The 20218-nt window shown below is 43.1% G+C and overlaps 1 protein-coding gene across 1 annotated transcript; it reads right to left on the reverse strand.

Annotated features, from left to right (window-relative positions):
- Positions 1–175: 175 nt before the first annotated feature.
- LOC100921555 (red-sensitive opsin) lies at positions 176–11660 on the reverse strand. The gene is made up of 6 exons (XM_003774721.2): positions 11529–11660; positions 10732–11028; positions 9637–9805; positions 8664–8829; positions 3174–3413; positions 176–366 (listed from the first exon to the last, which is right to left on the reverse strand). Exons 1-6 carry the CDS (start codon positions 11635–11637, stop codon positions 256–258), a joined length of 1092 nt encoding a protein of 363 aa, XP_003774769.1. The 5' UTR covers positions 11638–11660; the 3' UTR covers positions 176–255.
- Positions 11661–20218: the final 8558 nt, after the last annotated feature.

The following is a 20218-nucleotide window of genomic DNA, read 5'->3' on the forward strand; positions in this document are numbered from 1 at the left end:
AATTGGGGCTCTCGAACAACTGCAAACTCAGAAGGGAAGAACTGCTGGGAGACTAGCACTGGCAACCTTTGTGACCGGTTGCCTAGGAGTGGAGAATCCCCACTTTGTTCCACAAAGTTGGGAAGGGAACAGAGCAGGATGAGGGTAGGAAGAAAAGCGAAGACTGGAGTCGGGAAAAGTGGGGGTGTAGGGTTTTGTTTCTGTGTGAGGCACAGGCCTTGTTCTCAGGCCTTGGGGTAGGGGAGGTGGGGAAGTTTAGGCAGGTGCCACAGAGGAGACAGAAGAGACCTCTGTCCTAGAGGTGCTGGAAACTTCAGAGCCATCATCCACCTTCTTCCCAAAAAGCTGTAGGATGCAGGTTCGGAACTGGAAGGACAGGAGACATTAGACAATGTTGCAAAACAGATCTGCGCTTAGTATTTGATTAATCACGGACCCGCCAGAAAAACTTCATAATCTTTTCTCTGCCTCTACTTTCTGCCAATTCAAGAATACTCTAGATTAGAAAGACACCCTCATGATCCAACAAGAATAGCTGTTTACATCTTATCTCATTTGACCCTCCCGATAAGCTTTTATTGTCCCAAGTTTTCAGATGAGAAAACTGAGGCTCCGGGAGGTTAAGCAATAGAGGCATACTGCTGCTGAGGGCCTGAGAGGCCAGCCTCCAAACCGGAGCCCTCCGGCCAGCGTGCAAGGGTGCAAAGGAAGAGCCCCTCCTCACTGTTCTGTCGCCTTGGACAGCAGCTGGTCTTGCCTCGAAGTGGCCATCTTTCTGGCAGTCACATAAATCATCTCGGGATGTTTGGGCAGATCTAGGTGGGAAGGAAACCTCTAGAAAAAGCCTCTAGAAGTGTTACACAGTACCCCTTCCCTTTTTTTCTGTCCTATTGTTGCTGGGGAAGGGCAGAAGAGGAAGGAAGCACCAAATGGGACTTCCTCTATTTCCCCAACCTCTTCTCCTCTACCCAAAAGGGCTATCTGGACCCAATGGCTTTTTTCCTTTTACCAGTTGGTACCTGAGGGAATGTGGACACCTTAGCTTCTAAATAAATTCCCTCATTATATCTGAACTGACCCCAATATTAAAAATTAGTCTAAAGAAATTTCTCATATGCCCTACCCATTCAAGAAATTTCTCAAAATTATGATTTCACGACATTTTCCTTTTATCCTCACCCTCCTCGTGCTCTGTCTCTCTCTGTCTGTCTGTCCTTTCTGTCTTTCTCTGTCTTTCTGTGTCTCTCCTCTATATCTGTCTCTCTCTGTGTGTGTATGTGTGTCTGTGTCTCTATGTATGTATGTGTTTCTGTGTGTATGTCTGTCTCTGTTTCTTTTCTGTCTCTCTGTAAGTATTTCTGTTTTTCTCTCTCCGTGTATGTGTGTGTGTCTATCTGTATGTCTCTGTTTCTGTCTCTTTTGTGTGTCTGTCTCTATGTGTGTCTCTGTTTCTCTGTCTCTGTGTCTGTCTGTCTATCTGTCTCTGTCTCTCTCTTTCTGACTCCATGTGAATCTCTCTCTCTTTCTGTGTCTCTGTGTCTGTCTCTGTTTGTGTGTATCTGTCTCTGTGTATGTATGGATGTCTGTCTCTGTGTGGATGTCTGTCTTTGTGTATGTGTTTCTGTATGTATGTGAGAGACAGAGACAGAGACAAAGACAGAGACAGAGATGAAGATGGAGACAGAGATAGAGGAGAGACAGAGACAGAGGAGAAGCAGAGAGACACAGAAAGAGAGAGAGAGGAATTCAGACGGAGGCAGAGAGAGAGAAACAGAGAGACAGAAAGAGACAAAGAGAAACAGAGACACACAGAGAGAACCAAGGGAGAAGCGAGAGAGATGGAAAGACAGAAAGGGACAGATAGAGACAGAGACACAGAGACAGAGAGAGACAGAGACACAGAAAGACACAGTTTGGGAAAGGTAAGTTGGAGTCAACAAAAGGCTTTCCCCCGAGGCAGACAGTAGATACAGAGATTGGAAAAGAGAGATGGGATTTCCCACTTACTACACATGAAACCTTGGGCAAGTCATTTCACCTGTATTCTCTACAGGACTTCCTAAACTTTTCCCACCATTTCACCCAAGACATTTTCAGGCACCCCAGGATATATAGGTTTATAAAATTGGTCTACGAATCAGACATTACTACTGATAAATCAGAATTTCGCGACCCACCCCCATTCAGTTACAAGAGCCTATATGGGGTTGTGACCCACAGTTTAAGAAGCAGGGGTCTATAAAATGAGGGCTTGATGACCTCTAAGGGTCTTTATCTAAATTTATGATTTTATTTAGCAGAAGGACATAGCCCTGCCTCTCTTTTTTTCTTGGCATGATCCTGCTATTTCCTTGGTACAGAGAAACTCTCGGTATGGAAAATTCCTCTAACAATGACAATCGACAACTTTTCTGCAGTTTATTGTCTTAATGAATCTCTGAGGCCCTGGAAGGGTAAGTGACTTGCCTAGGGTCACACAGTCAATTTCAGAGGCAGAATCTGAACACAGGTCTTCCTATCTCTAAAGCCAGTTCTCTGTTCATTGTGCCAGGCTTATTGTATTAGTATCAAAAATATTATTTTACTTTCTTTTTCTTGTTTTGTTTTGGAGGTTTTTTTGATCGGTGTTTTTTTTCACAACACGAATAAAATGGAAATGTGTTTTGCATGACTGTACATGTATAACCTTTATCAAACTGCTTGTCATCTCAGGGGAAGAGGGGAGGGAGGGAGAGAGGGAGAGAATTTAGAAATCAGAATTATATTTTTAAAAAAGGCTAAAAATGTTTTTCACAGATAACTGAGAAAAATCCTGATTTTTTTACAGTGTTAGTTACTGTTAGTACAATATTATTACCTTGGTGATGTTGGGTATTGCCCCATGTGAGCCTCATCTATAAAATGGACAGTCTAGAAGGTCTATTTCAATGCTAAATCTTGCGCTCCTCTGAGACTAATTTCTGGCAGAAAGATGCTAACGCAGGTTATTAAGGGCTGTGCATGCTGAAGCAGCCATGTTCTCCTACCCACTGTCTGGCCCTTGGCGCAATGTCACACGTGAGATAGTGAGTGGTGTGGACCAATGATTGGTTGGAGCTCTTGTGGTCACTTCCGAGGTCACTCTCACGGAGAGTGGCGGGACTGAAATTTGAACCCCTTCTCCTTCTCCTTACCTGCCGGTTCATGAAGACATAGATGATGGGGTTGTAGATAGTGGCACTCTTGGCAAAGTAGGCAGGCAGGGATGCTGTCAAAGGGTGGAAGGCGTAACCAGGGTTTGCCGCCGCAAAGCATGCAAACAAGGTATAGGGCCCCCAGCAAAAGCAATAGGCAAGGATCATTACCACCACCATGCGAGACACTTCCTTTTCAGCCTTCTGGGTAGATTCTGATTCCTTCTGTTGCTTAGCAACCTAAGGGAAGGAGGCAGCCTATCAAGCACAGACAAACAAAAACCACTGCAAGGATGCCACAAAGTGGGGCAATTGTTCTGGGTCCCGTAGGATCTCCCCTCCCCCCACCTTTCACTCCCAACCTACCCCCTCCACACACACACACACACACACACACACACACACACACACACCAGTATTTCAAGGAGTTCTTTAGAATTCTCATATAAAACACTGATTATTTTTGGTAGCCATCATCATTGATCATTCTTTGAACAGAAAAGTCATTCAGAGCTCAGAAGAAATCTGGGCTGGGGGCTGCTCTTTAGAAGTTGGAAGATGGGGACTTGGCTTGGAATCTGTGTTCTGTTCACTTCTTTCCTCCAAGTAGGAAAATATGCATCTCTGGAATACGGAAGGATGAGAAGTTTCCTCAATTCCCTTTCTGAATTCTCCCCTAGAGCATCTCCAAAGGACAATGGCTCTCCTCATCTGGCAATTGACCAGTCCCAGGAGACATCCTGGTGTAGTAGAAAAAACCATTGATTTGAAGGTCCTGAGTTCAAATGCTAACTCTGCCACTTGCTACTTGTGGGGCCTTAGGCAAGTAAATTCACCTCTCTTACACTCAGTTTTCTCACTGTAAAACGAAGGACTGGATTGGAGGACCTCTAGGACTCCCTCCAGCTTCTGTGCTCTTATGACCTTTCTAGGTGATCTCTCTCTGGCTCCTGCCCAATTCTTGACCTGGAATAAATGACTTTGACCCTCTAGGCCTATAGGGAGTTGGACTGGATGCCCATATTCTTATAATCTAGATGACCCTTGAAGGCTTTAGAGCTATCAGAGGATTTCCAACTTTCCGTCGTCAACTGTGGAATGCTTTGAGGAAGCCAAAGGAGGAAAACGCCACCCGCCCTTGTTTAGACTGGGAGCAACTCAATGTCCAGCAATACAGGAATGGTCAGGGACCGGTGGCATGTGAGACCTTTATGAAATAATGCAAAGCAAGAAAAACCAAACCAAGCCAGAAGAATTCTCAAGGTGTGGCTTCCTGTGAAGGACCCTGGGAATGCAAAACAATTTTCGTAATAATATGAAGATGCTTTCATTTCTACTAGGACAGTTAATGCTGGATAAAACATGAGTTTTAAATTAAAAAAAAACTTTAAGGGGACCCCTGCTCATTTTTAAAAGTGTAAAGGTTCTTGAGACCAAAAAGGTTGAGAATTACTGGAATAAAAACTATGATAGGAGGGAAAATGACGGATGAGACTTTAGGAAGAAACTGAGAAAGCACTAGGGTTAATCGAAATCAAGTCATTTAAATGAGAGGCGGTGAGGCATTGTGCCAAAAAAGCTAGAGCTGGCCTGGAAGCTGGGTTCAAGAGCTTACTGCCCATGTCTGTGTTCTCGGGTACCTCCAAGAAACTCTCTCTGGCTTGAAATAGAAGAACTTCTGTTCTTGCCTCTCTAATAGGGACTTTCCCATATCTCTGCAATCCCAGGCTCATTTCCACAGCCCCACCCCTACCAAACTAAAATTTTTTAATAAAGTATGTTTACTTGTACTGATGTTTAATGCTTAAGTTTTTAAGAAAACATTTATTTTTTTTCTCATCCCACAGTCCACAATCAAGCTGATGATGGTCCCATTCTCACTAAGACACAAAGGAGGCTGGGACTCCGGACTCTCTCTTCCACAGCCCCTTCCAAGGTTGTCCTTTGATGACATCCACAATCACTTTCTTTTTTTTCTCCAAGGCAATTGGGGTCAAGTGACCTGCAGCTAGTAAGTGTTAAGTGTCTGAGGTCAGGTTTGAACTCAGGGCCTCCTGATTTCAGAGTGGATACTCTATCCACCACACCATCTAGCTGCCCTCCCCAATGCTTTCAAAGTGTCTACAGGCAGGATAATAATAATAATAATAATCGACATTTATGTAGTAGTTTAATATTTATAAAATGTTTTACATACCTTCTCTCACTTAAGCCTTACAATGTTTCTGCCCATTAAGTGCTATTATTTCCATTTCCAGGTGTTTACTTGGACTATCTGTGTCCAACCTGTGGCAGAACTTTCTGAACCCATATTGGTCTGATCAGTCACAGTCACAAACACTGTACCTTGACCTCAATATAATGATGCCATTTTTGGTGCTCTTTGAGAATAAAGAATAACTACCAACCAATCATTTCCAATCTACAGACAAGGAAATCTATGCTCTGAGATATTAAGTGAAGTGGCCAGAGTCTCCCAGCTGTTAAATGGCCCAGGCAGGATTTGAGGCCAGACTTCCCAATTTCCTATGTAGCTCTCTATCTACTATATCAAGCTTGGGACGTCCCGAGGACATCTTCTGAGGAAACTGGACCACTAGGTTGTCCTGGCCTCATGGGATAAGCCTTTGATAAGAGTGTCTTGTACTGTGCCCAGGGATTACTGCAGAGACCAGACAAAGGCTGGCAAGGCAGCCATTGGGGGGTGCCAGGCAAAAAGGGTGCTAGAAGGAAAGGGGATGGACTGAGATAAGGAGACTCCTAGAATTTGAAGATGGGGACCTAGCCTGTATTTGGATCCCAAACTCTTCCATAGTATTGGACTAGATGACCTCTGAGGCCCCTGCCAACTCTCAGTTTGTGAGCCTACGATCCCATCGGCAGCATAAGGGACAGCCCTGGATTCAAGTCCTGTTTCGGATGCATATGCTCCATGTGACCACAGACGGATCATTTTGCGTCTGGGCCTCGGAAGCTCATTAAAACTATAGGGACCGGATGGACTGTATGGATCTGCATCTTTGGAAGGGATTTCCGTACGGAAATTCTCTGCTCTAATGAAGCAATCCATCTGAAGCAAGGAAATAAAATCGCATCCAAAAGTACCTCACTTGAGTGTGGCCAGAGCTACCCTGGGGAGCCAGTTCAATCTGTACATGCAATTCTCTGCGTAACTGGAGAGCTGAAAAAGCAGCTTGACTACATCATCACCCAATTCAATAAAGTCCAGCAACTGCCTGTGACCGCTGAGATCAAGCAGGAACTCTTCTGGTCGGCCCTTAAAGCCCCAACTGCCCTTGCCAGCATTCCCTTCATATCCTCCCCAGTCTAGGCAGACTGGCCTTTGGGTTCATCCTCAGACACCAACTGCTCAGCCTCAGGGCTCCTATTTTCTTACAGACCATGCCCCATTGGGGGAAGGAGGCTCAAGTCCTCCTCATTTTTGTCTCTTAGAGTCCTGACTTCCCTTCAAATCTCAGTTCAAAAGCCATCGTTTACATGAAGACTCTCAAGAGCCAATGCCTTCCCAACCCAGCTCCAGCCTGATCCCCAAAAATATATTGTGTTCCTTTGGCAGGTATTCGTTTTCAATTATATTGTTATAAATTGGGTTGCGTTTATTTAATAAATATTTAGTTTAGACTTATATGTGTGATACACACACACACACACACACACACCTTCCACAATGCGACTTTCTCCATCATAGTACCAATATATTGCTAGGAGGCATAAGAAATTAAATGGGAAAGTTTTGTGGAAGCTGCAGACTGCACACAAAGGCCAGCAGATGACACAAGCCTATGACCAAATACTTAACCCAAATTTTACAATAATGTAAATCCCTCATAAAAAAAAAGAAAGAAAAAATCCAAAATTCTTCTCTGGTAGGAAGGAAAGGTCAAAAACTTTTCTGTGAATTTTCTAGATCCTGGGGGGCAGTGTGTCCCTAACCCTGTGATGTGGAAGGGATAATGGCAGTTAGAGATATATATTGTTTGGGTTGGTAGGGCTGGCCCACAGGTACCACTTGTTATCTTCCCAGAAGAATACAAGCAAAAACTTTCATTCTTGACTTGGTTAGTACCCGGCACATAATGATGCTTAATAAATGCTTATTGATTGATAGCGCAATCAGTGCACACTGTGAACCACAGGCAGCTCGGTGGCCTGGTGGCTAAAGAGCTAAACATAGTGTCAGGAAGCCCTGAGTTCAAATCCTGTCTTAGACACTTACTAGCTGTGCAACCCTAGACAAGTCACTTAATCTCTGTCTGCCTCAGTTTCCTCATCTGTAAAATGGTGATAACAATGGTACCTACCTCCCAGGATTATTGTGAACATCAAGTGAGCCAATAGACATAAAGTTCTTTACAGAGCTCAAAGTGATGTATAAGCATTAGCTCTTGTTGTTATTAATAAGGCCAAGTGGCAGACAAGCCCTGAGCCATACTGAACCTATAGCTACCTGTGTTTTAAACATATACCTTCAGTCATGAGGGGCGATGGGGGAGAAAGAGCATAAAGAAATTAAAATATGCCCATTTCCACTAGCAAAGAGGCTCAGATTTTGCTGACTCTGGGTCATGAATATCCTGTTAGTAAAGCTCTAACGACCACCACTACCTGCCCCTCCACACATACGCTAACCAGACATTATTCGACAGTATTATTCTACAGCATCTGACAGATGAATGCGGGTGAGCTTCATACTTGGAGCCAGAAAGCTGAGGGTTCAAAGGCTCACTTCTGATACTTACCAGCTGTATGACCCTGGACAAGTCACTCTCTGAACTTCTGCATCTCCTCCTAAATATGTTATTAGTATGTAGTGTGGCTCTTTCCACAACTCGTCTAAAGAGTTCAAGGAATTGGTTACAAGAGTCTCTCAATGAATTGACTCCCACTTTTGGTCTTCCCACTTACTGCCTACAGATTGTGGCCGAGTCCCTTCCCCTCCTTGGGCCTCAGTTTCCTCTTCTGTAAAATGAGGGGATTGAATTTGATGTGCTCTGAGGGCATTTCCAGCTCCACATCTAAGCTCCTGTGATCCCACAATCTGAGCCCTCCTTCATATGCTGGACAGGAACAGAATGATGATGGTGACGATGATGATGGTGATAATGATGATAACAATGATTATGATAATGATGATGATGGTGGTGGTGATAATAATGATTATAATGATGATGATAAACATTTATATAGCACTTTAAGGTTTATAAAGTACTTTACATAGATTCTCTTATTTAGGCCTTGTAATACTCCTAGCCTTTAAGTGCTATTATTATTCTTCTTCCCATTTTCTAGAAGAAATCAGTGCTCAGAAACATAAGCGATTTGTCCAATGTCCAAGCCAGGATCTGAACTTGGGTCTTCCCATCGGCTCTACCCTGCCACTTTTCAGATTCTTCCCAAGTCTCTTACCGCTGGGAAGCCTGAGCCAGAGCCCCCAGCAAGGTGGCCCTTTGGAGGTAAAAGGATACTTACTGCGCGGATGGCCAGCCACACTTGGATATAGCAGAGGATGATGATGCTGAGAGGAAGGATACAGCAGGTGGACATGAGGACAATCATGTAGGACTGTACACCAGGGTCGGAGCTGCCACTAAATACGTCAGGCCCACAGGATGTCTTCAGCCCGTGAGGCCAGTATCTGAGAATAAAGGGGCAAGAGTGAAAGCAAAAGGTACAAAGGCCCAGCAAGAAGAAGAACCAGGCTTTGGGGCTCTCCCGTGACCTCTCACAGGTGCTCGGGCCTGACTTCAGGAGGAGCCTTGATTCAACAGCTGAAGAAGCTAAGGCTCAGAGTAGACAAAGGATCTTGCCCAAAAGAGAACAAGGAACACATTCAGGATCTGAAGCCATTTTCTCCAATTACAAACCCCACACTCTTTCCCCTGAACCAAGATCCACTTTAACAATGCTTCAAAAAGCATGTAATAAGCACCTGCTGTATCCCAAGCCCTCTGCTAAGGCACTAGGGTTACAATGACAAGATAGTCTCTGTCCTCTTGCTGTTCAATCACTTTTCAGTCTCATATAACTCTTCGTGACCCTATTTGGGGTTTTCCTAGCAAAGCTACTTCTCCAAAGGATTAAGGCAAACAGAGTGAAGTGACTTGCCCAGGATCACATGACTAGCAAGTAAGTGAGATCAGATTGGAACTTGGGCCTTCCTGACTCTGTATACAATTCAAGCCTTTGTGGGGGTCTCTGAGTTTCATTTATTATTATTATTAACAATAATAATAGTAATAGCTCCCATTTCTTGGGGGTTCTAAGATTCGCAAAGCACTTTCCTCTCATCGATCCTTCAGAGGAAATAGTACCATTATTCCAATTTTATAGATGGGAAAACTGAGGCCCAGAAAACTGTCTTGTAGCAAACACGTATGACTCTGCATGATATATGAGTTCTGAGGAACCACCAGCCCTCGTCCCACTCCTCAGAAATGCTCACCGGCTCCAACCAAAGATGGGTGGTGCAGTCCAGACAGCCGCCCAGACCCAGGAGAAGACAATGCCCACCATGGCCAGCTTGGCATCAAACTTCACATTCCCAAATGGCTTGCACACCACAACCCACCTCTCCCAGGAAATGATGGCCAGGGACCAGAGACCTGTGATTCCTAGAGAAAGAAGGGAGAAAAGCAAATAATGGATTCAACAGGAACTAAGGGTGAGGTCAGTAGGGGAGAGGAGAAATCCTGAGATGTGAAGAGGCTGCCTCCCTCTCAGCTCTCACTCAGGCCCCCACCAATCAGTCCAACCCCACGGAGAGGCATCGGGATTTCCAGGGAGAGACATGTTCTCAGCCTTCTAGAAAAAAATTCCTTACTTCCCCCCCTCCCTTCCTCTTTTCCTCTTTCCCTTCCTTCTAGCTTCCTTCTTTACTTCCTTTCTCCTTTCCTTCTTTCTTTCCTTTCTCCCTTCGTCCATCCCTCTCTCCTTCCCTCTCTCTTTTCCTTCCTTTCTGCCTTCCTTCCCTCATCTGTTTCCTTCCTTCCTCCTTCTCTCTTTCTTCCTTTCCCTTGTTATTTTTTCTATTGTATTTCTTTGCTTTCATTTTCTTACTTTTTTCTTTCTTGTTTTCTTTCCAACATTTTGCAAATGCCCATCAAATTCCTCATCTCTATTCCTTTTTCTTCTTTCCTTTCCTACTCTTTTGTAGTCATCTGTTTTTTCACATTCATTTCTGTAGCTGGAACACACCTAGTGTAAAGATACTAGGGCAGCTTTGCCACGGTTACTTCTGTCTTCTGACATTATCACTTTCATCAACCTTCCGACAACTTGAACAAATACAAGGAAGGGTTCAACTGGGAGAGCACAAGGCTGTCACATGGCAGGAAGTAAGTAAGAGCTTAGCCCAGTCTACCGCCTTGGAAAAACCTATCTTAACTAATTATTCTTGTTAAGACAGTGCTAAGCTCTGTTGTTTCTGTCTATTGAAGGACTGTTAGAGCCCCCTCCCCCCCTTAAATTTTGTACCCTCTAAATCTAGCCCCATTTTAGCCCCATTTCTGTTTCCAGGCTGCTCCTGGAGCTTCCTTACCACATAGAGAAACAGTGTAGCCCTCCAAAACACACATCGGGTGGCCCAGGATGAAGTAGCCATAGATCTGATTGATGACACTGATGGTGCTAGCGATAATGGTCTCTCCCAGGTCTGCCACGGCCAAGTTCACCAGAATCCAGTTCAGGGGATGGCGCAATTTCTTGAACTTCATAGTCGCCACCAGCACCAAGCCATTGGTGAAGACGGAAGCAATGACCACAAAGATCATCCAGAAGCTGGTGAGATTATATACCCAGCGTGGGGCAATGTGATAATTGGGACCTTCAAATGGGCCTATGGGAGGGAGTATTGAGTGGTACATGGGAGAAATTAGAGAGAAATCAGTCACATAATGGACCTTGGGTGGGAGCCCCCTCCCAAAAACCAAGTTGTCAGATGAGACACTTGGAAATTATGTCCAAAAAGAACATCTCCCTCAACCAGGGGGTGTCCATGACATTCCTTCGACCCCACCACCCTCTCTCTACCTTCCTTAGTCACCCCCCCTTGGTGAGGCAAGCCCTGCTCACTACAGTCTTTAGTTTCCCCTCTGCCTTCAATCATGTTTCTTTCTGAGCAAGACTTTCTGTGTTTCTGTTCCAGCTTCATGTTTCCTCCCTCAATCATTCAGTGATCTTCTGAGTGACAGCAGGGGACCCGCCAGAGTCTACCTGGATGGGCACTTGCTCTGTTGGCTCCTGTCCATTCTCCAATGAGAATGACCAGAGCCTTTATCTTGAGGCCTAATTCAATGAGCACCAGTGACCTCTCTAACATCACGGTCACAGACTCACCCTTTGTGTTGTTGCTGTTGGTATAAACAAAAAGACTCGCCCGAGTAGTCTCCTCGTTCTCGTCCCGCCGCCAAGCCAAGAACCCTGCAGGGTCCCATGCCTGTGTCATGGTCCCTGACTTTCTTCCCTTTCCCTGCCCTCTCTGTGCTCTTCAGCCACCTCCCCACAGCCCTTCCACTGCTCTGAAGCCTTCTTCTACCCCTCCCCCACCTGCTGTCTGACCTGGTGGTAGTCCTGTCACTGGGTTTTATACCAGCCTTACTGGATTAGCTGTGGCCTTCCTCACCTTCCAAGCTCCCCAAATGCTTAAACTTCTGATCTCTTAATTGGGCCAGGGGCTTAAGCCTCTCCACTTCCCCTCCCCTGCCCCCCCTCGGCCTACCCAGAGAAAACCATAATCATTTTTCCCATCCATTTGCATTAAACCCACTTGGAGGTGGTAGGGAAGTGAGGAAGTCCTGGCCAGGCCCTGCAGCACCTGCCTGGTTTTCTTCCGAGGGCAGGGCCTTGTGTGGCTGATCTGCCTTGCTTTCCTGGAGCTCCCTGACCCTGAGAGCTGGTTCCTTAGATTGGGTGTAGGAGATGCGGCTTTATACTTTTAACTCTAACCTTAATTCCATTTCTATCAAATCCACCGTCCATCCCTAAACAGACTTCTCTGCCCATGGAATCTGGGCCGGGATGAGGCCAGGATATGGGGCCAAGTAGTGAATCCAAGGGTTCAGATGAACGCCAGCTGCTCCCCCTCCCCCTTCTCCCCCCTGCCCCACTTCTAGGCTGGCAAGTTGGGTAGCCTATTTCTAGGAAGATTAGCACACTGGTTGCAAGATGTCTCCTTTTTCCTCTCCCACTTAGATGGTCTCTCCTTCCATGTCACAGCCCTCAGGCTGTCTCTTGGTTGTGTAGGAGCTCCCACTCTAAAGGCCCACACAAAACTTTCCCTCCTGACCTTCCTCTCCCTTTTTCTCATTAAGACAGGAAGGAAGGAAGGAAGAGAGGGAGGGAAGGAAGGGAGAGAGAAAGAAAGGAAAGAAGGAAGATAATAGATACATAGAACAATATATAGATACATAGATCAATACATACATAGAAAATGGATAGATAGAACATGACACATACATAGATAAATACACAGAGGAAAGATACATAGATCAATACATAGAGCATAACTAGATAGATAAGGAGCTAGCTTATTTGTATTCTTCAAGGAGCTATCTATTCTCTGCAGAACGAAGGTAAGGTAGCTAAGACACAAGAACTGGTCAGCCAAACTACCAACAGAGACAGGGTTCTCTGAAGACAACAATAATAAATATGATTTTTAATCTCTCTATTTAAATTCCAAATATATATAGTACCAAGGAAGAATAAAAGGAGAGTGATGAAAAAGCCTAACAGGGCTCCTCAAACTTTTAAAATAGGGGGCCAGTTCACTGTCTCTCAGACTGTTGGAGGGCCGGACTATAGTAAAAACAAAAACTTTGTTTTGTGGGCCTTTCAATAAAGAAACTTCATAGCCCTGAGAGAGGTGGATAAACGTCCTCAGCTGCCGAATCTGGCCCATGGACCGTAGTTTGAGGACCCCTGGAAAACTTAGGCATTCACCCTGGATTAAAAAATTAGACTCTACCACCCCACTCCCATGGATATAATTGAAGTAGTTCCCCAGAACAACCCCCTAAAACAAAATGAGATAGGGTTGTTGTTGCTCAGTCATTCAATCATGTGACCATGGACCATAGCATGCCAACCCTTCTGTCTTCCACAAACTCCCAAAGTCTCTCCAAGTTCATATTTGCTGCTTCTATAACATTCTCTATACATCTCATCCTTTGTCATCCCCTTCTCTTTTTGCCTTCAACCTTTCCCGACAATGAATCCTGGCTTCTCATTATGTGGCCAACGTATTTAAGCTTATGCTTTGGTATTTGATCTTCCAGTGAACAGCCTAAATTACTATCATTATGTATTGCTTAATTTGATCCCCTTGCTATTGAAGAGTCTCTCAAAAGTCTTCTCCAACACCATGGTTGGAAAGTTCTGATTCTGCAGCACTCAGTTTTCCTTATAGTCCAACTCTCAGAGCTATATATTGCTATACAAAGCCATACATTTATACTCCTGGAAAAAAAAAACCCAGAGCTTTGGCAGCAAGGTGATGGCTCTGCTTTTTAGTACACTGTCCAAATTTGCCATAGCTTTTCTTCCAAGGAGCATGCATCTTTTAATTTCACAGCTGCAGTCACTGTCTGCAGTGATATTTGAGCCTAAGAAGACAAAATCTGCCACTGCTTCCATTTTTTCTTCCTCTTTTTGTCAGGACGTGATGGGACCAATTGTCAAGATCTTAGATACTGTTGTTTTTAATGTGAATTTTCAAGCCAGTTTTTACATTCTTCTCTTTCACTTTCATCAAAAGGCTTCTTACGTCTTTATTTTATGCCATCGAAGTAGTTTCATCTACATATCTGAGATTGTTGCTATTTCTCCTTGCAACTTTAATTCTGGCTTTTGGTTTGTCAAGTCTGGCATTCTGTATGATGCACTATGCATATAGTAGATTATATAGAATTAAGGTGCTAATATACAGCCTTGTCACACTCCTTTTCCAATCTTAAACCAATCAGTTATTCCATGTTTGGTTTTAACTATTGCTTCTAACTGTTGATCCTCATACAGGTTCCTGAGAGACAAGTCAGATGACATGGTAATCCCATCCTTCTGAGGACTTGCCACATTTTCTTGTGACTCAGAGTCAAAAGCTTTAGTAAAGTCAATCAAGCAGAAGTAGATGTTTTTCTGGAACCTCCATGTTTTCTCCATAATCCCATGAATGTTGGCAGGATGGTCTCTAGTTCCTCTGCCTCTTCAAAAACCAGTCTACTCTTCTGGTGATTCTCAGTTTACATATTGTTGAAATCTAGCCGGAAGAACCTCTAGTATAACCTTGCTGGTGTGTCAAATGGTTGAGTGTAATTGTTCAATAATTTGAACATTCTTTGACAGTGCCCTTCTGTAGAATTGGAACATTAACTGATCTTTTCCAATCCACTGGCCACTCCACATTTACTGGCATATTGAATTGTATCACTAACAGTAGGATTTTAAATAGCTTAGTGTGAATTCCATTACCTCCACTAGCCTTATTGTTGACAATGCTTCCCGAGGCCCACTTGACTTCATTCTCCAGGATGTATGTTTCTAGATCAGTAACCACTATTGTGGTTATCTGTGATGTTATGATCTTTTTTGGAATGGTTCTTTTTTGTATTCTTGCCACTTTAAATCCACACTATTTTTGCTTTTAATCATGCCCATTTTTTCATGAAATGTTCCCTTGCTATCTCTAATTTTCTTGAGGAGCTCTCTTGTCTTTCCTATTCTATTTTTCCTTCTATTTCTTTGCATTACTCATTTAAGAAAACCTTATCTCTCCTTGCAATTCTCTGGAATTCTGCATTCCCTTGGGTCTATCTTTTCCTTTCTCCTTTCCCTTTCATTTTCCTTCTTTCTTCAGCTCTTTAAAAGCCTCATCAGACAGCCATTTTGCTTTCTTCTTTTTCTTTGGAATGTTTTTTTGTTGCTGCCTCCTGTACAATATTGCGAACCTCTATCCATAGTTCTTCAAACATTGTCTGCTAGATCTAATCCCTTAATCTATTTCTCACTTCTACTTCATATTCATGAGGGATATTATCTAGTTATATTTATATGATCTGATAGTTTTCCCTACTTTCTTCAGTTTACAGCTGAATTTTGCACTAAAAAGTTCATGATATGAACCACCATCAGCTCTGGTCTTGTTTTAACTGGCTGTATAGAGCTTCTCCACCTTTGGCTGCAAAGTATATCATCATTCTGATCTCTGTATTGACCATCTGGTGATGTCCATGCATAAAATCTCCTTTCGAGTTGTTGGAAAAGAGTGTTTGCTGTGGCCGTGAGTTATCTTGACAAATGAGGTAGGGCGCTTAACTGTTTAGAGACAGTAAACCCCTGGTGAGGACAAAGCAATGCCTTGAATTGCACTAGAGAGATTAATAAAGTGATTCAGACTTCCAACAAAAGAAAAAAAAGAAATTAAATGACATTGAATGCCTCTGTCATCTGTTCCAGATTGTAATCTTGCAGCAGTCTGCTTAAGGCCCGGAAAATCACTGAAGGATGTTGGCAGTAACCTTTGCCCCTTGTAAGGGGGCTCTCCAAAGTTTGAGCCAGAATGGAAGTCCTAGTGCCTGGGGGACCTGAAGAGGATCTAGAAAAGAGGCACAAAAATGACCAGAGCATCAATTCCCACTGTCTAATACAAACAGAAAGAAAATATTGAAGTGGGCAGTTAATTGACAATTAGGGCTAATGGGAGATCATGGCTTGGTTTAGTATAAGGCAGATTAGGGATCTAGAAATTCACTGTGCTCTGTGTGTGTGTGTGTGTGTGTGTGTGTGTGTGTGTGAACTGAGACCATTTTAAAGCCTATTTAACTCTGGAAAATCATGGAGGGGTTGGGAGAGGTGCAAGGGAGGACAGTGCCTATGGCATAGAAGGGCTTAATAAGTGCTTACTGATTAATAGATTGATAGGTGGAAGAAAAGGAGAGGCAGAGATGGGGGAAAATGATAATAGTGATGCTGAAGAATTCAAGGCCCAGGAAGGGGGCCAGTCAGAAGAGTGGGGAAAGTCCTAGTCTGCAAATCAGAAAACTTGGTTTCTTGATCTTGCTCTACTGCTGACTTTCTGTGTGACCCTAATCAAGTCATTTTCCTGCTTTGGGCCACAGTTACCCTATCTTTAAAATGAGGACAATGATCATAGACCTGCCTTTCTTCTTGTGTCCCGGGATCAAATAAATTAATGGAAAATAACAATTCCCATTTCTAAAGTCTTTAAAGTTTGGAATTGCAATGTAGCTTGGGAGATCAGGAGGTCAAGGACTGTGATCACCATTTTATAAATGGAAGAAATGGAGATACTGAGAAGTGACTGATCCTAGGTCACACAGTAAGGAATAACCCTCTTCCACCCATGGTCAAGCACATGGCAGATACTTCCCCATTTACAGAAGGAGGGCTGGCCTAGAAGATAGGATTCTTCACTTAGAGTCAGGAGACATGGGTTCAAATTCTAACAATCAATTAATAGACATTTATTGTCTACCATATGGGCAGCTAGGTGGGAGCAGTGGTTAGAACACCAGGCCAGGAGTTGGGAGAACCTGAATTCAAATCCATCCTTAAACAGTTACTAGCTTAGACATCCCAGGCAAGTCAGTTCACCCTGTCTGCCTCAGTTTCCTCTTCTGGAAAATGAATTGAAGTTGAAATGGCACACTACTCCAGGATCTTTGCCAAGAAAAACAATAAAGGAATCAAGTCGGACACTACCGAAATGACTAAACAACAACAACCAGGACTAAGTACTGGGGATACAAAAAGAGGCAAAAAAAAAGCAATCCCTGCATTCAAGGAGCTTACGATGTAATGGGGAAGACAACATGCAAAGAAATATATACAAAGCAATCTATAAACATGATAAATAAGAAATAATGAACAGGTGGCGCAGTGGATAGAGCACCAGCCCTGAAGTCAGGAGGACCTGAGTTCAAATCTGGTCTCAGACACTTAACACTTCTTAGCTGTGTGATCCACTTGCCTCAGGAAAAAGAAAGAAAGAAAGAAATAACGAACAGAGGGAAGGCACTGGAGTGAAGAGGATTTGGGAAAGACTTTCTATAGAAAGTAGATTTTAGATGGGATTTAAAGGAAGCCAAGGAGGTCAGTAGCCTGAGCAAAGGAGGGAGAACATTCCAGGCGGGGGACAGACAAGAACAATGCCCAGAGCCAAGAGATGAAGTGTCTTGCTCATGGAACAACCAGGAGGCTAGTGTCCCCGGATCAAAGAGTTTGTTTCGGGGAGTAAGGTGTAAGATTAAAAAGAGAATAGGAGGGTGTAGCTTATGAAGGGCTTTGAATGCCAAAGAAAGTATTTTATATTAAATCTTGAAGACCATAGGGAGCCAATGGAGTTTGAGTAAGAGGAGGACGTGATCAGAACTGCACTTTAAGAAAATCTCTTTAGTGACTGAATGGAGGATGGACTGGAATGGGGAGAGAGCTGAGGTGGGCAGACCCCCCCCCCAACAGGTTATTGTAGTAATCAAGGCATAAGATGATGAGGGCCTATACCATAGCAAGTATCAGAGGAGAGAAGGGAATATATTCAAGAGATATTGCAAAGATGAAATCAACTGTCTTTGGCAACAAATTGAATATGGGCCAGGTGAGATTAACTAGTCCAGGATGACCCCTAGGTTGTGAGCCTGAAGGACTAGAAGGATGATGTTGCCTTTTATAGTAATAAGGAAGGGAAGAGACCCAGAGGGTTTGAGGGAAAGATAATGAGTTCAGTTTTGGACATATTAAGTTGAAGATGTCAACTGAATCCAAGGCACTCCCAATAAACTTTGGATAGAAAATACCATTTGCAACTAGAAATAGAACTACAGAGATTGAATGTAAATCAATACATGTAGAGCAACAAGTTCACTTCTGATTTTTTTTCTCTCCTGTGATTTTTTTCCCTTTTGTTCTGATTTTTCTCTCTCAACACAATTCATAAAGAAATATGTATTTTAAAAGTTAACATATCATGTATAACCAGAAAAAATGTTTTAATTTAATTTAATAAAAGAAGTCCCCCCATTCAAGAAGACTAAAAAGCAGTTGGAGATGGGAGATGTCAGTGAGAGTTTAAGGCAAGTGAGGTAGCTTTGAGAATCATCAGCGTAGAGATGGTAATTAAATCCTCGGGAGCTGATGAGATCACCAAGTAGTGAAGTAGCATAGAAGGAGAAGAGAATAGGACCCAAGACAGAACACTGAGGGACACTAGGGTTAAAAGGTGTGAGCTGTTTGAGAAGTTATGATCTGGATCCAATAAAGGAGACAGAAGAGGGACCAGAAAGATGGGAGGGAGACCAGGAGAAAGGAACATCCTGAAAACCTAGAGAGAAGAGAATATCTAGGAGGAGAGAATGAGCAATAGTGTCAAAGGCTGAAGAGTGGTCAAGAATAAGGATTGAGCCAATTGATCAATGGTCAAAGGATATGAACAGACAATTTTCAGATGATGAAATTGAAACTATTTCTACTCATATGAAAGAGTGTTCCAAATCACTATTGATCAGAGAAATGCAAATTAAGACAACTCTGAGATACCACTACACACCTGTCAGATTGGCTAAGATGACAGGAAAAAATAATGATGAATGTTAGAAGGGATGTGGGAAAACTGGGACAGTGATGCATTGTTAGTGGAACTGTGAACGAATCCAACCATTCTGGAGAGCAATCTGGAATTATGCCCCAAAAGTTATCAGACTATGCATACCCTTTGATCCAGGTGTGTTACTACTGGGCTTATATCCCAAAAAGATACTAAAGAAGGAAAAGGGACCTGCTTGTGCCAAAATGTTTGTGGCAGCCCTGTTTGTAGTGGCTAGAAACTGGAAACTGAGTGGATGCCCATCAATTGGAGAATGGCTGAATAAATTGTGGTATATGAATGTTATGGAATATTATTGTTATGGGGGAAATGACCAGCAGGATGAATACAGAGAGGCTTGGAGAGACTTACATGAACTGATGCTAAGTGAAATGAGCAGGACCAGGAGACCATTATATACTTCAACAATGATACTGTATGAGGATGTATTCTGATGGAAGTGGATTTCTTTGACAAAGAGAAGACCTAATTCAGTTCCAATTGATCAATGATGGACAGAAGCAGCTACACCCAAAGAAAGAACACTGGGAAATGAATGTAAACTGTTTGCCTTTTTGTTTTTCTTCCCGGGTTATTTCTACCTTCTGAATCCAATTCTCCCTGTGCAACAAGAGAACTGTTCAGTTCTGCACATGTATATTGTATCTAGGATATACTATAACATACTATAACATATTTAACATATATGAGACTGCCTGCCATCTAGGGGAGGGGGTGGAGGGAGGGAAGGGAAAAGTCGGAACAGAAGTGAGTGCAAGGGAGAATGTTGTAAAAAAAAATTACCCAGGCATATGTTCTGTCAATAAAAAGCTATAATAAAAAAAAGGAAAAAAGGAAAAAAAAGATTAAGGATTGGGAAACAGTCATTGGATTTGGCAATTAAAAGCACAGCAAGGCTTAACACTTCCTAGCTATATGACCCTAAACAAGTCCCAATCGCTTCACCAACAAACAAACAAACATAACAGATGGTTGGCATCTTTGGAGAGAGCAGTTGTGGTGAAATGATGAGGTCAGAAACCAGATTATGAGGAGTTAAGAAGACAAGAAAGGAGAGAAAATGGAGGTAACTATCATAGCCAACCTTGTTGAGGAGTTTATCTACAAAGAGCAGAAGAGACATAGGATGATAATTAGCAGGGATGGGAAGATCAAGTGAAGTTTTTTTCAAGATAGAGGAAACATAGATATATATGTAGGCAGTAGGGAAGGAGTCAGTAGAAAGAGAAAAATTGAAAATAAGTGCTAGAATGGGCATGCCAGAGCAGGTAATCTGTTAGAGCAGGCTGAATGCAGTGAGATCATTTGAACAAGTAGTATTGTTGTGGTTGTTTGTCCTTTGTTCTCAAAGAGGACCGTTATGTCAAGAAGTGTCATGACATGCAAGTGAATTGGATTTAAGTGAGGG

The sequence above is a fragment of the Sarcophilus harrisii genome, chromosome X (genome assembly GCF_902635505.1).
Source record: "Sarcophilus harrisii chromosome X, mSarHar1.11, whole genome shotgun sequence".
Classification (NCBI taxonomy): Eukaryota; Metazoa; Chordata; class Mammalia; order Dasyuromorphia; family Dasyuridae; genus Sarcophilus; species Sarcophilus harrisii.